General features: G+C 36.9%; 2 protein-coding genes across 5 annotated transcripts in view; both read right to left on the bottom strand.

Annotated features, from left to right (window-relative positions):
- Positions 1-636: 636 nt before the first annotated feature.
- Positions 637-8167, bottom strand: LOC148862526 (proteasome subunit beta type-5-like). Its single transcript, XM_088974931.1, has 8 exons — positions 7757-8167; positions 7182-7304; positions 6926-7055; positions 3487-3593; positions 1491-1625; positions 1307-1410; positions 1115-1215; positions 637-1009 (listed from the first exon to the last, which is right to left on the bottom strand). The coding sequence occupies exons 2-8, from the start codon at positions 7293-7295 to the stop codon at positions 882-884; spliced, it is 819 nt and encodes a 272-aa protein (XP_088831057.1). The 5' UTR covers positions 7296-7304; positions 7757-8167; the 3' UTR covers positions 637-881.
- Positions 8168-10930: 2763 nt separating this feature from the next.
- EMB2746 (RNA-metabolising metallo-beta-lactamase family protein) overlaps positions 10931-12763 on the bottom strand; it is a 32580-nt gene continuing 30747 nt past the window's right edge. For 2 of the 4 annotated variants that reach the window (XM_088974933.1, XM_088974935.1), the window contains exons 16-17: positions 12204-12664; positions 10931-11513 (exon numbers count right to left, since the gene is read on the bottom strand). In XM_088974933.1, coding sequence (XP_088831059.1) covers positions 11418-11513; positions 12204-12664 — 557 coding nt within the window. In that variant the 3' untranslated portion in view covers positions 10931-11417. Of the gene's footprint in view, positions 11517-12203; positions 12665-12763 lie in introns of all 4 variants that reach the window. The other 2 variants (XM_088974932.1, XM_088974934.1) reach the window with 1 other exon arrangement.

Genomic DNA, 12763 nt, shown 5'->3' on the forward strand with positions numbered 1-12763 from the left:
CAAAAGCCGGTAAGCTGTAAACGGTCATCGCAGTTGGTGATGACCATCAGAGTAGTAGGGTTTGGAGTCTGCTCCTTGATTCCAATTTTACAGAAAACTAGCAGGGTCGCACCCGTTTCTTTCCTGATATCCAAATTCCAAGATCTGAAGTAAAAACCTTGGAAATTATGCCAGGAAGCAATTAGATTCAGTTTTCACTGCCCAGAGTTTCAAAAACAGTTTTTTTTCAGGGGAAAAAGGTAATAAATCATCATTATCAAAACAGTTTGCAGGATGTTGGCCTTGGATACCACCAGGTCCACCACCTAAAAATACAGTGTTATGGCAATTTCTGATAATCCACAAGGTAAAACGACTCACTGTACCCAGCATCCCACAGCCTCACAACTATTCGATGGGTCTTAATGGGCCTGCCAGTTCGCCAATGGCACCCCTGCACGTTTCCAAACAGCCCCTAATTCCGCCCCAAGCCCCAAAAGATACAATAACAGAATTCTGGAGGCAGACTCGATGTTTATCACGCTATGTAAAAGAAGGGATCAACTCTTTTCCTCCGTAAGGCCTAAGGGAGTGAAGCATTGGGAAATGTTTGGACTGATGACAAGAATAAGAGTAGATAATACAGAAGACAATACATTTGAACGGCAGGTTAATAGAGATGGAATTCATTGATAATCAAGTGCAAACTATGGGCATTTACTGAAATCTCAGGTATATTGAAATAGTGTAACTGGAGAACCCAGATGGACCAAGGAGCTCTTGTCTTGAAAGCAAATAAGAGAACCCATACATCTTTTTACCAAATATATCTAGCAAAAGATGCTTTGACTGAGATCTCCACTGGAATTACCTAAAAAAAAGGTCTCCACAGGCAAACATGCTCAAGCTCCAGTCACCTCCACCATTTCCTGTTCCACAGTGCCTGGGCTGACTGGGTAGTATTTAAAGTGGAGTTCCCCAACATCATCACCGGATAGCTTCTTCCATCCATTTAGTCCCACATAATAAACTGATTAAAGGGGAAAAAAGAAAGTTGAACTTCCAAGTAAGTGCTTACATGCAGGTAACACACACACACGAGAGAGAGAGAGAGAGAGAGAGAGAGAGAGCATACCACTGGCAACTCCACCACTAGCTCCATCACGGAACGTTGCGTGATAAATAGCTCGGCGAGCCAATTCAGCAGCTTCTTCTATTGACATATCATAACAGTATCTGTGGACCAAGAATAAAATTACAAGAAAAATGAGATATCAAGCTTACTATAAAGCAAACAACCAATGGATCAACAAAACAAAAGGCATACCCATTATCCAATACACCATAAGCATATGGTGAACCAGATCCAACTGAAAACCGTGTTCCTTTCAGTCTTCCCCCTTCACTGTCCACATAATACAATCCAGGACCCTAAAAGGCAATAGAAGCTACAAGTTTTAAAGAGCTAAATTGGATAAAAACATTATAACATCGCTGAATAAGATCATTACCGTCTCATCCCATCCAGCAATCATGGTCCCAACAGACAGACCCATTCCACGATACGAGTACAGAATGTTTGCCAACAGCTTTGAAGCCCCTGTGACTGAAATCCTTCTCTTGTTTGCCAGCTCATGTAATCGGCACTAAAATCAAAAGTTGAATCGCAAAAATCTTTCAATGCTAGAAAACTTGTGCAGAACAACATCATTCATCAGAAAAACAGAGTATAAAGATCCATGAGCTGGTTCATTGATTTTTATAGCACTCTGTAACATCTATAATCTAAAGCATTAAATAGAGTAGTTGCTAGAGCAAAAATATGGACATTTGGCACAAGTTTAGGGTATTCAGGATCACCAGTTTGCAATTGCTGGTTCCCCAACTACAAGATTTCAATTATCAAAAAGCAAAACAGAAGCATCTGAGTTTACACCAAACAGTTATAGATAACTATCTAAAAGAATGGAATATTGAAGGATTGCTGCAATAACAGATACACTACTTATGAATACAACCAACACTATTTAATTAAAAAAAATTATTGCAAATTATGTTAAATTTATCAAGTATCACAAACACAATGCATTTGCAATTTTATCCTAAGAACCAGAAAATTTTAGCTGCATATAACTGACAAGAAGAATCCCAAGTATCGTGTCAGTATCCATGCCAGATGTGAAGAATTGCAAAAATCTGTTAGATAGGATACAAGGAGTCATAATTTTTTTTGCTTCAAAATTCAGTTACACTGACACAGCATGGATAAGGTATCAGACATGGAACTTGCACTAAAAACTGGTAAGTCTCCAACATGGACATGGACATGGAGCCCAACTTTAAGTAATGACTCAAGGGTGAATTTCGATTGCCTGAAAACATCCAAAATTCCACTGATGCAACATGGCGATATGACATTGAACAAAACTTTTGCACTGGTGAAACACCTCATAATATGGGTCTAGAACAAAAACCACAGAAGTTAAATGTTCCTAACCATCTGATCAATACCCCACTTTTAGATCTTATAACTAGTAGATAATATGAATTCATGGTATGGTTCTTCAATACTTCCAATGGAGATGGAGTTGAACATTAGAATTAGATAAAGAAAGAAGCTAAACCAAAATCAAACCAATATAGCTAATGTGTTGATCTTGATTCATTTAAACTACATTGTAATGAAAACTTGGCTCTGACTTTGTTATAATTAATCTCAATCACAAAAACTATTAACTCATTACCCTGACAATTAAAATGAGATGGTGCATATTTATGGAAAGGGGTGCATAAGTTTTAGGGAAGAAAGCTTTTTATGCAAGGCACCCACCTTACAAACTCCATAATAAACTATGGCTGTCAAAAAAGTTGATTCAGATAGGATATACACAGAACCAAATTTATGGATAGGATTGCAAAGGAGTCTGATTTTAATGAGCAGAAAAACTAGAAAATATAAGATCAGGAATGAAGTCATCTGTACGAATCTAAGAGTGGCCCCAATAGGTGATAAAATGAGAGAAAGTAGACTAAGATGGTTTGGCCATGTGCACAGAATACCATCAACAGCACCAGTTAGAAGTGATTTGTTACAAGTTGAAGGGGCTAGAAGGGCTAGGGGTAGACCAAAAAGGACAGGGGTAGAAGTTGTATGAAATGAATTAAGCACTAATAATTCAACCATGGATATGGCTTTAAATGGAACGGATTGGTGAAACAGGATTCATGTAGCCGACCCCATATAGTTGGGGTAAGGCATGGATTTTGGGACCAACATTGGGTAATGGTATTTTCTACTTTTGGACCCATATCCAGCTAATTAGATTAGACCAAATCATGATCCAATCCATCGATAGCACTACCTTGGTCTAATGACCAAAACGCACCATGTGCAGCATATATCTATTTCTGCAACACGGTTGCAGTTGTATTATCAGATTGTTCCCCCTCACAAAGCAAACAGACAAGGAGCAGAAAGAAGATTAAGAAAAATGACAAGTATGTTACCTTGATGCCCAAATTTCTATGCCAAAATTGGCAATCAGCAGCTCCTCCCGCCAATGTACCAAGCATGTAAGGATTGATTTCAATAATTTTCTTAACAGATTGTGATGCTGCAAAAATAGTTCATTAAATATGAAATTTGGCATGAAACATGCTGATAAAAACAATGGCATGAAACACTTGATGATGAGATTGATGAGATGAAAACCTGGATGATGCCCAGTATTATTAGTGAGAAATATAGTTGTTGCAAGGTGTAAAATTGCTTTTCCTTTTTATCTTCAATCCCCCCCCCAAAGACACCCACCCACCAACCACAAGGAGAAAATAATAATAATAATAATAATAAAGAAAACCATACTCATATGTTCCATTCTTTGCGACCGATTGGATCCCAATAGATGGTGAGGTGGTAGTTAGGAGGGGTTGAGAAGTTATTTTACTGGGACTAAGTCAGCACAAACACGGTATACGTGTTTGACCTATCATGAGCCAAACATCAAATATTCTGCGACTTTTATACATATCTTCTTTTTTGAGTAATTAAAGCTCCTAATTCAATATATGAGCAATAATTCCCTTTTTTTTGTACACAGAATAAACCTCTCAGTCGGTTGACAGCTCTACCAACTGCATTACTAACCAGTCAGTCAATACTCAATACCCATGAGGTCGCATAATACAACTAACCATCGACTGGGTTGACAAATGACCAGTCAACCTAGTCATAAACAAAATTATTATAAATGTTTATTTCTTTGTGTTTATATATTTATTTAAATTATATTAATATATTTTATTTATGCCCTTGATTTGTTATATAAATGATAGTTGCTTGAAAAAAAAAATCATGATGGCACATAGTGTTATGTGAAATAGAAATGATACATAAAATAAAAGAAAAGCAGTGGAGGAGTTCTTTTAAGTCTTCTTCCAGTTAGTTGTTTGCCGTTATGGAGTTGCCACAAACAAGGGGGAAGTATCAAATAGTCAAGGTTGAACTCGTGCCTTGTAAAACAAAGGCTATCACCTTTTATCTCAGATTTCCCAACCTTTTCCTTTTGTTTTGAACATTAACCAATCAGAATTTATTGCCTATTAATTAAAGAACAAAGAGTGTACCTTAACCCTTTCTTCCCTTCTGCTTTACATTTCCATTCAGTTTTCTATGGAAATATTCCTCCAGTACAATTGGTTTCTTACAAACCTTGCCAAACCAATGCATCAGGTAGACCATTTGCTGATCTTTGGATCCTAAAGAACCTTATCCCTATCTGCCCTCCAAACTTCCAATGTCTTTCAAGATATGTCTATATTTGCCACAATCCTTGATTGTTGTTTTTCATCCATCATACTATCACCTTAGAATCCTTCTACACGATCTTCTATAACTGAGAGAAAGTCCCAATCTCAAACCTTGTAGTAGTGCTAGGAGTTCTGCTGTTCTGGAGTCTCCATAACCAATTGGTACTAAGTAGGTGGTCATAACCTGTCCTTGATCACTCCAAAATACACCCCCTATGCCTGATTCTCCAGGATTGCCCATGCTACCTCCATCAAAGTTTACTTGATTTGGGTGGGGTCCTAGAACAGCTAATAGTATAGCTGATAATCTGAAAAAAAAAAGGTGAACAGGGATAATGTTGATCAGAGATTACCAGGACGTGGGTCTGACTTGTAATGCTGCCTTTGTTTGGTTTTATCAAGTTTGCATACATATATGCATATATATGCAATTACACAAAAAGAGAAATTGACTACACAAGATAGGTCATGGATGTCGCATCAAGGATGGAAGAGAGGAGGCAAGTAAGCAGACCTAATTCAAGCCCTACAACAAGAGAATAATAATGAACATGGAAATGTAAAGCAGTGGCTTCAGTGATTGAGAGATAAATTGATCAAACAATGAACATGGAATTTAAGAAAATCAAATAAGAAACTAAATGTAAAAGTAGAATGATTTTGGACAAGTGCATCAAGTGAGTAGCAAAAGCGACGCAGAACCAAAGGTGAGTAAAGGGAAGCCAAACCCTTTCGTTCCTCTTGATTTGTGTGGGCCTTCTAGTGGCTGTTTATTCAGCAAAGCCCAAGCCTATTAATTTGTGAATTAATCTAAAAGGCCACTCCAGCAAGCCCAAGAAGTTGATTACTTGGTTGTCAACTCATAAGTAGTCCAATCAAATATTTGAAGGATTCAAAAGATTCATTTTTTAGCAAGTATTTCATTTGTTAGTCTCATTGTTTGGATAAAGAAATATATTCTACATCTCAAAAGAGATTTTGAATTCAAACACTCTTTGGGTATGAATGGATGAAGTTTGAATTATTCTTTCAATTTTATGGCCTCCTATAGGCTTTGTTTGAAACCCCTTCACCAATTTACTAGTTCTGTTTTATTAGTTGGTTGATTGTTTAACATTCTTATATTCTGTCCAGACTTTTTTTTTTTTTTTGAGAAAAGGTAAAGTAGAATTGTATTAATCAACCGGTCCTTTGTACAATGAGAAACTGTACAAAACATAAATAAAAGGACCTCAAAAGAAGGCCACCTTCAAAAAAATTACAATCAGTTGATTCTAAGGACCATTTCCTGGTGTAATGGAAAATTTTCGGCCTAGCAAGCATAAGAATGCGGGTTTGAGTCCGAGAGTGGGCACTTTGTGCAAAACACTGTCAAAGCTTAGGACCTTATCCAGTCTACCGCTTCAAAAACTCAAATAGCTAGGACCAACATTGGGTAGTGGCTTTTTTTATTTGTCGGTAAGACTCTGGTTGATTAGCCTAGATTTATATTGACATATTTACAAGAAAATCTACTTGTTTTTAGATTGTAGCAATTGGTATTTTAACTGATTCAGCAACTATATGACTTTAGAGGCCTAGCACCTAGCTGCCTAGTTTCTTTGAGTTCAAAATAATAGGTGATTGATGTGAATGAAGAATCTAAGGCCTTTTTCCCTAAATCCATCACCTAGGTGATGTCTAGGCAGGTGCCTAGGCAACCTTGGAGCCTTGACAACTATAGTTGGAAACAAGATATAGAAAAGACAACTGAGATGGTTTTTCCATAAACAATGAAAATTTTCATAATTGAGGGGTTATTGGTGCAAATTTAAAGTCTTAAAGCACACAGAGAATCTTAAAATCCAAGTAGTAGGAAAAGATTTTAAAGTTCATTGTTTAAAGGTTAATGGACCAATAGGGCAGAATGGGAGAGAAAGGATCTGTGCAGTTGACCCCCAATTAGCTTGGTCAAGAAAGATCACAACGAGAGTGATTATGGACAGGAATTCGTTATTAATTGAGTAATTTATTGAGTAAAGTTTAAATTGCGCCAAGATAATTAAATGGAAACGAAAAAAATAACAAAATGTGATCAAATTTTAACACCAAAGAGAGACACTCAATGTAATGGAAGTGGTTATAGTTAGACACATACAGATATATCCTCCCATGCTAGCTCTAGAATCAGCAGCAACCATAACCCCTTCCTTAAATATGAAAGCAAGTGTTGTTGTCCCTTTTGCTGGCTTCAGCGTTTGTTTGGCTTCTTTCTGAAAGCCATCAAACTGCGGAGAAAAGGTTCAGCCTCTAGAAATCCTTCTTTATAAAAACTACAAATGAGCTATATTAAAACAAAGCAACTGGTTACAAATAAATGAATAAATAAATAAAACAATTACATCAGAACTTACATCAGTAGCACAAGGAAGCTCAAATGAAGGGGCTGCTGAGAATCCATCGCTAAGTTCATTGCCTCCCCCAAACAGCGGAAAAGCTGATTCAAGACCACTCAAATCTATCTTCATGCTTATCACCTAACAGAGAAAAAAAAACGGAAGAGAAATAAAGTTAAGACAAACATCTCTAATTTTAAGAGAGCAATGAGTGATTTACAATGAACAAAACGAAATGCAAATAAAAAAGAATCCCCGGAAAGAAAAAAAAAAAAAATCGTAGTGTCGTAGACAATCAAAACCATGAATATTCCACCAGTAATAAACCATGGAATCTTCTCTAGTTATAGAAAAGGGCCTCGCATAACAAATTATCACACTTAAGTATTCCATTAGAGATAGATCCGGAGGTCCCTATGCAACCTACATTCGATTCAGTTGACTAGATTTCAGCTGCCTAAAAGAAAAAAAAAAAAAAAAAAAAAAAATTGTTTTCTCTGGCACTTGAATTCAGATCATAGAGAATTTAAAAACTCATTTTAACACAAGGATTTCGAACATTGAAGGGAGAATAAGTAAAAACCTAGCCTCACCTGTGAAGTAGAAGAAGAAGAAGAAGAAACAACGAACGCAAAACAATGAACAGAGTATGCAATCTAACAAGAAATTGTTGTTGTCGAAGAAGGGAATCAAAGAGGACGCCAAGCTTGAGGAACAAGAAACGTTTCAAGGGAGACAAACAACGCAGATGAAAGTCGGTATTCTACTACTGAGTTTGGGAGATCAAAATGTAAGAATTCTGCAAACCGATGCTCTGAAAAACTCGTAGCAGACCGGATCCGGTCTGATTGGTTGATATAAAACCACACCCTCTCGACTCTCGAGTCTCGACTTGTACAACCCAAACCCAAGGCAGGACAATTCGATTTGACCAAAAAGAATGGTCCACCCAGGCAACTCACGGAACCAGGTCGAACGATTCGACCCCAAAACTCTTCAAACAGAACTGATTTAGGCACCCGGATTTTTTATAAGCCAAGCTATTTGGTTGGTTATATGATCCGATTAACAATCCATTGGATCCGAATATGATCCGAAGTGTTGGATTCGGACAAGATTCGGATTTAACCTGCATCTGGAATATTATGCTTAAAAATGACAAGAGAATAAAGAAGTTTTATAAATTAATTATTTTCAACTTATACACGTATGATAAATGTCTACAAATATAAGATATTAAATTTGTTAGCTACAAACATTTTCAATCAGATTCATATATTAATCGCATGGGATAGAAATAAATCCGCAACCAATCCAATTATAAATCAGATGCAAATTCTAACACCTGAATCCAATATAATCAAATCAACTATCAAACTTTTAGAGTCTAGCCTTAATCACATGCATAGAAGATAACCCTCATACCTCAACTTGAGTGGTGACGGAAAAACATCCCACATTTGATAAACCACTAAAATCAAGGAGGATTTTCTAAAATACAAAAAAATAGTGTTACCTTTTTTTTTTATGCCTTCAACGAAAAGTGAGACCCAATCAGCCCCCCACAATGTTCCACACCACATCCTTACCATGTATTGAGAACATCTCCCATTGATGATATTATCATTCCTAGTATTATCATTGGGAGATATTCCCAATACACGTGGGGATGTGGTGTGGGACGTTGTGGGGGCTGATTTGAACTCACGAAAAATAGCATTATTTGTTATTCTTTATGAATATTGCTCTACCTCATTATAAATGGGGGGTATGTCCCTAAATCAATCTCATTTCCAATTGAAGAGAACGTTTTCAGTTCTCTTTTTGTTCATTTATTTTATTTTATTTTACATTCTATACATGCCATCATGAAACTTATTCCAAAGGGGTTATGAGTATTTATTTTTTTTATTCTTTTATGATTTAAAGTTCCACATTGGCTCCCATGGTTTTTTAATTGCATGAAATTTTAGTATTCAGTTAAGGTTAAACAAAAACAAAATGTTCTAAAATTTTGAAAGTGTTTTATTTATCTATTAGTCATATTTAACATATACTAAAGTCTATTTATTAGAGACTAATGCCAATACTTGACTTAGCTTTACATCAAGAACCATATAGTCCATTCTGTACGCTCTTTTTGCATATAACAGATAATTTGTGTGTATATGTGTATATATAGTAGGGAAAATTCCCTATTAGTACCCTATACTTGAGCCCAATGTCATTTTGGTCTCCAAACTTTAAAATGCCATAATTCAATACTCAAATTTTTAAAACATGCCAATCCAGTATCTGCCATTAACAAACCATCAGTTATATGTATCATGTGACCTATGTGGTTTAATCCTTGAAAAATATCAAAATTACCCTTCAAAATAAAATACTATTCATCATCTTCTTCTTCAAGAAGATGAATCAAAGGCACAAAACACCGAGTAATTGATGACATAGTTCTCTGGGCGGGTGCCATGGTTCTCTAGGTTGGAGGTACAGAACTGGTTTATGCTTAATTGGTGTCGTCATTTTTATTTGGATTAATTCTGCTGAGATTAGGTGAAGTAGCATCTGTCCTTGATCTTCTTAGACTTTATTCATTTTCCTTTCTTTTCTAGCTCTCTCAGTTTATTTGTTACTTTATGGATGAGAACCAGTCAGCATGGGAACCAGAGTAACCCCACATACAACCAGCCTTTCCTCCTAGCCCTGACCTTCTAGCTAGTTTATCACCTGGAAGAATAGGACCCACAGGACATGCTAGCTCCCAGTCCGTAACCCCATATCTGCGGCCCAATTTGTAGCCTCTTCGTCACCGTTGAGGAATCCTTGGAGGTCTACTAGAGGCTCTCTAAGCTCTTCCTGACAGTAAACCAATTCACCTTGCGGGTGCTTCACATTCAAGGGAAGATTGTCTCCATCACCATATTTGGGCATTTCAATGATTGATAAAGAAAATCGGATGATACCTAAAAGGCATTTATGTCTTTTCAAATGTCACTTAACGACTGATTAACAATAGATACTGGATTAGCATATTTTAAAAGTTTGAATACTAAATTGCCACAAAGACCAAAGTAGCACAAAACCCAAATACATGGTATCAATCAAGAACTTTCCCTATAAATAAAGCTGATCATAGCCAACAAGTACAGGACCCCAAACATCAGAATGAACAAGCATAAATGGAAAAGAACTATCACCCATTTTCTTATGATTTTTTTGAAATGAGACATGAGAATTTTAGGCTAAATGACAAGTTTCATAAAAGTAAAATTTGATAACATATATTAACTTGGTTTCATAAAAGTTAAATTTGATAACATATATAAACTTATATCTTTACGCACTTGCCCCTCACACAAATCATTTTGGTTAATTTGCGTAAAGTTAGATGTTACTGAAAAATGTGGCTAGCTTAAATCCAAAGAGAGGCACCGTAAGAAACCCAATGAAAGCTGCAGGGATTTGCAAGGGTGAACGGGCAAGTGGGTAAAAGGACAAAATGCATTAAATTTAGAAACTAAAAGTCTAAAAATGGTGACAAAAGATGAACAAATTGATACAAGAGAGGTAAATCTCAATGAAATGGCAACAAAACTGGAATGCCCGCCCCATAAATGTGTCCAGAAGGCCTCCTAGGTTCCTACCTCACCTCATGTTGACAAGAAGTTTTTATCACCAGGACGCATAATTGCATCTAAAGAAATGAGGGGGTGGGACTCGTTCACCATTTCAGTCCATCCCCCATAAGAGATGCAGTACAAAAGTAGTCGATCAAATCAGATTACCATAGCTATCTAAAAAATAACAGTTGTTTGACAATTAGAACAAAAAAGGATAAACATTCAAGAAAAACAAAGGCCAAATCAGATGGTTATACATGTGGCGTCTCAGCTTAAACAGATTCCTACTTTCTTTTGACAGTATAGTCAAAAGAATGTCCGAACAAGGCTTCCCAGAATCCCAACACATTGGCCACCATCTGTTCAAAAGAAAAAGGAAAAAAAATCTCATGCAAGAATTTCTACAAATAATGCGTGACACAACTCAACTAAGGCTTGTCCCAACTATATGGGGTCGGCTACAAATAATGGGCAACTGCTGATTTTATATGCATGGAAAATTTCATAGAAGCCTTGTTTTATCATGATTTTTTCCTTGTTATAGCAGATCATTGAGCAGAAAGACAATTTGCATCTCTGCTGAGAACTCCCCCAATTTTTTTGTGAAGCTCATAGTTGACCATATGACGGTTCATTTTGTACTTGTTGCCTCACGACCCAATAAAATCTTCTCCATTTCATCAAAGTATGGCCAACTTTTCTTGCTTTTCTTACCAATCCTAATTTCCTGCTGACAGCAAAAGGGACGTTATCAAGCAATAGCATTATAAGAATAGCTGCATCAAAAAGAAAGAAAAGGGAAAAAGTGAAGCATCCACGACTGCTGTAGATGACATCTAAATTCCAAGAAGAATGGCGATGGAGGCCAATGCACGAGGCTCACACCAATGCAGGGTCTGGATAGGGACAGATGTAAACAGCCTTACCCCTGTAAATACTCAGAGAAGCTGTTTCCAAGATTTGAACCTTGGTCACCTAGGTTGCGAGGGAGCAACCCAACAGCTCGCCAAGGCCCATCCTCCAAATTCTAGGAAGGATGGACACCACATAATTAAATCAAGATAAATTTCCAGGTAAAAAAAAACCTAAAAAGATGTTCATGACCATCAGATCAGCAAATTTTTACGAGACTCTAAAATCTTCTTTTTTCAAGAAGCCCCTATCACAGTAAAACTGCACCAAATAAGGTGGTTGTAATGTTATGATCATCTAATTGGAAGAACTGATGTCCCTGCGTGACATGTATCACACTTTTTTTGTTTGTGTGAGCAGTTTCATATAAACCATGTGAGGAAGGACCTTTTTCTGCCCTCCCAACGTAATACAAGTAATCATCAACCAATATGCATCAAAAGCATACAAAATTCTCCATTTTCATAAAAACCACCATGCAAAATAGTGAAACGCAAAGCCTAACCTCATATTTCTGAATTAGTGATGCCCAAAGAGATTTGCACTGGCCTGGGGTTCGATTTATCCCATAAACCAATAAGTTTGCAGATATCTCCTCCCAAAGGACCATTCTCCCCTTGACAACTTGGAATCTGCTATCTAATTCCCCACGCATTTTGATTAGTTTCATAATCTCTTCAGGCATCCATTTATTCCGTTTTGCAGTCTTGGAAGATGCTGATTGAGCACTTGCCAATTCAGCAGAGCCCTCTCCTCTACTTTTTGTTCCATCTTTATTAAGCTCCAGATGTTCCTCTTTTCTAATGGAACCATTTTCAACCTTTCCTAGGTGCTCAAGAGGGGATGGTGTTACAAATGAATTCCAAAAATCATCCAAATTTTCTGCAGTGGGAGAAGATGAGACTTCTAAATCTGAGCTTGACATTGTTGCCTCCTCCTCAGATAGTAATTGCCCATCAACCTCACCTGGCATGTGCAGACAGGAGGAAAAATGAATCAGTAGAACATAATTAACTCAAACCAACTGGTGAAAAGGGTGTTCCCCTATATGTATGTTTTCTTTTC

The sequence above is a fragment of the Nelumbo lutea genome, chromosome 3 (genome assembly GCF_056320005.1).
Source record: "Nelumbo lutea isolate HS-2025 chromosome 3, American lotus-T2T, whole genome shotgun sequence".
NCBI classification, from domain to species: Eukaryota; Viridiplantae; Streptophyta; class Magnoliopsida; order Proteales; family Nelumbonaceae; genus Nelumbo; species Nelumbo lutea.

Coding starts and splice junctions, on each gene's coding strand:
- LOC148862526 (XM_088974931.1), bottom strand. CDS start 7,295: ATGAAGATAGATTTGAGTGGTCTTGAATCAGCTTTTCCGCTGTTTGGG. Junction 7,056..7,181: donor AGCTTCCTTGTGCTACTGAT/GTAAGTTCTGAT, acceptor TTTTCTCCGCAG/TTTGATGGCTTTCAGAAAGA. Junction 1,010..1,114: donor TAGTGGTGGAGTTGCCAGTG/GTATGCTCTCTC, acceptor CCCTTTAATCAG/TTTATTATGTGGGACTAAAT.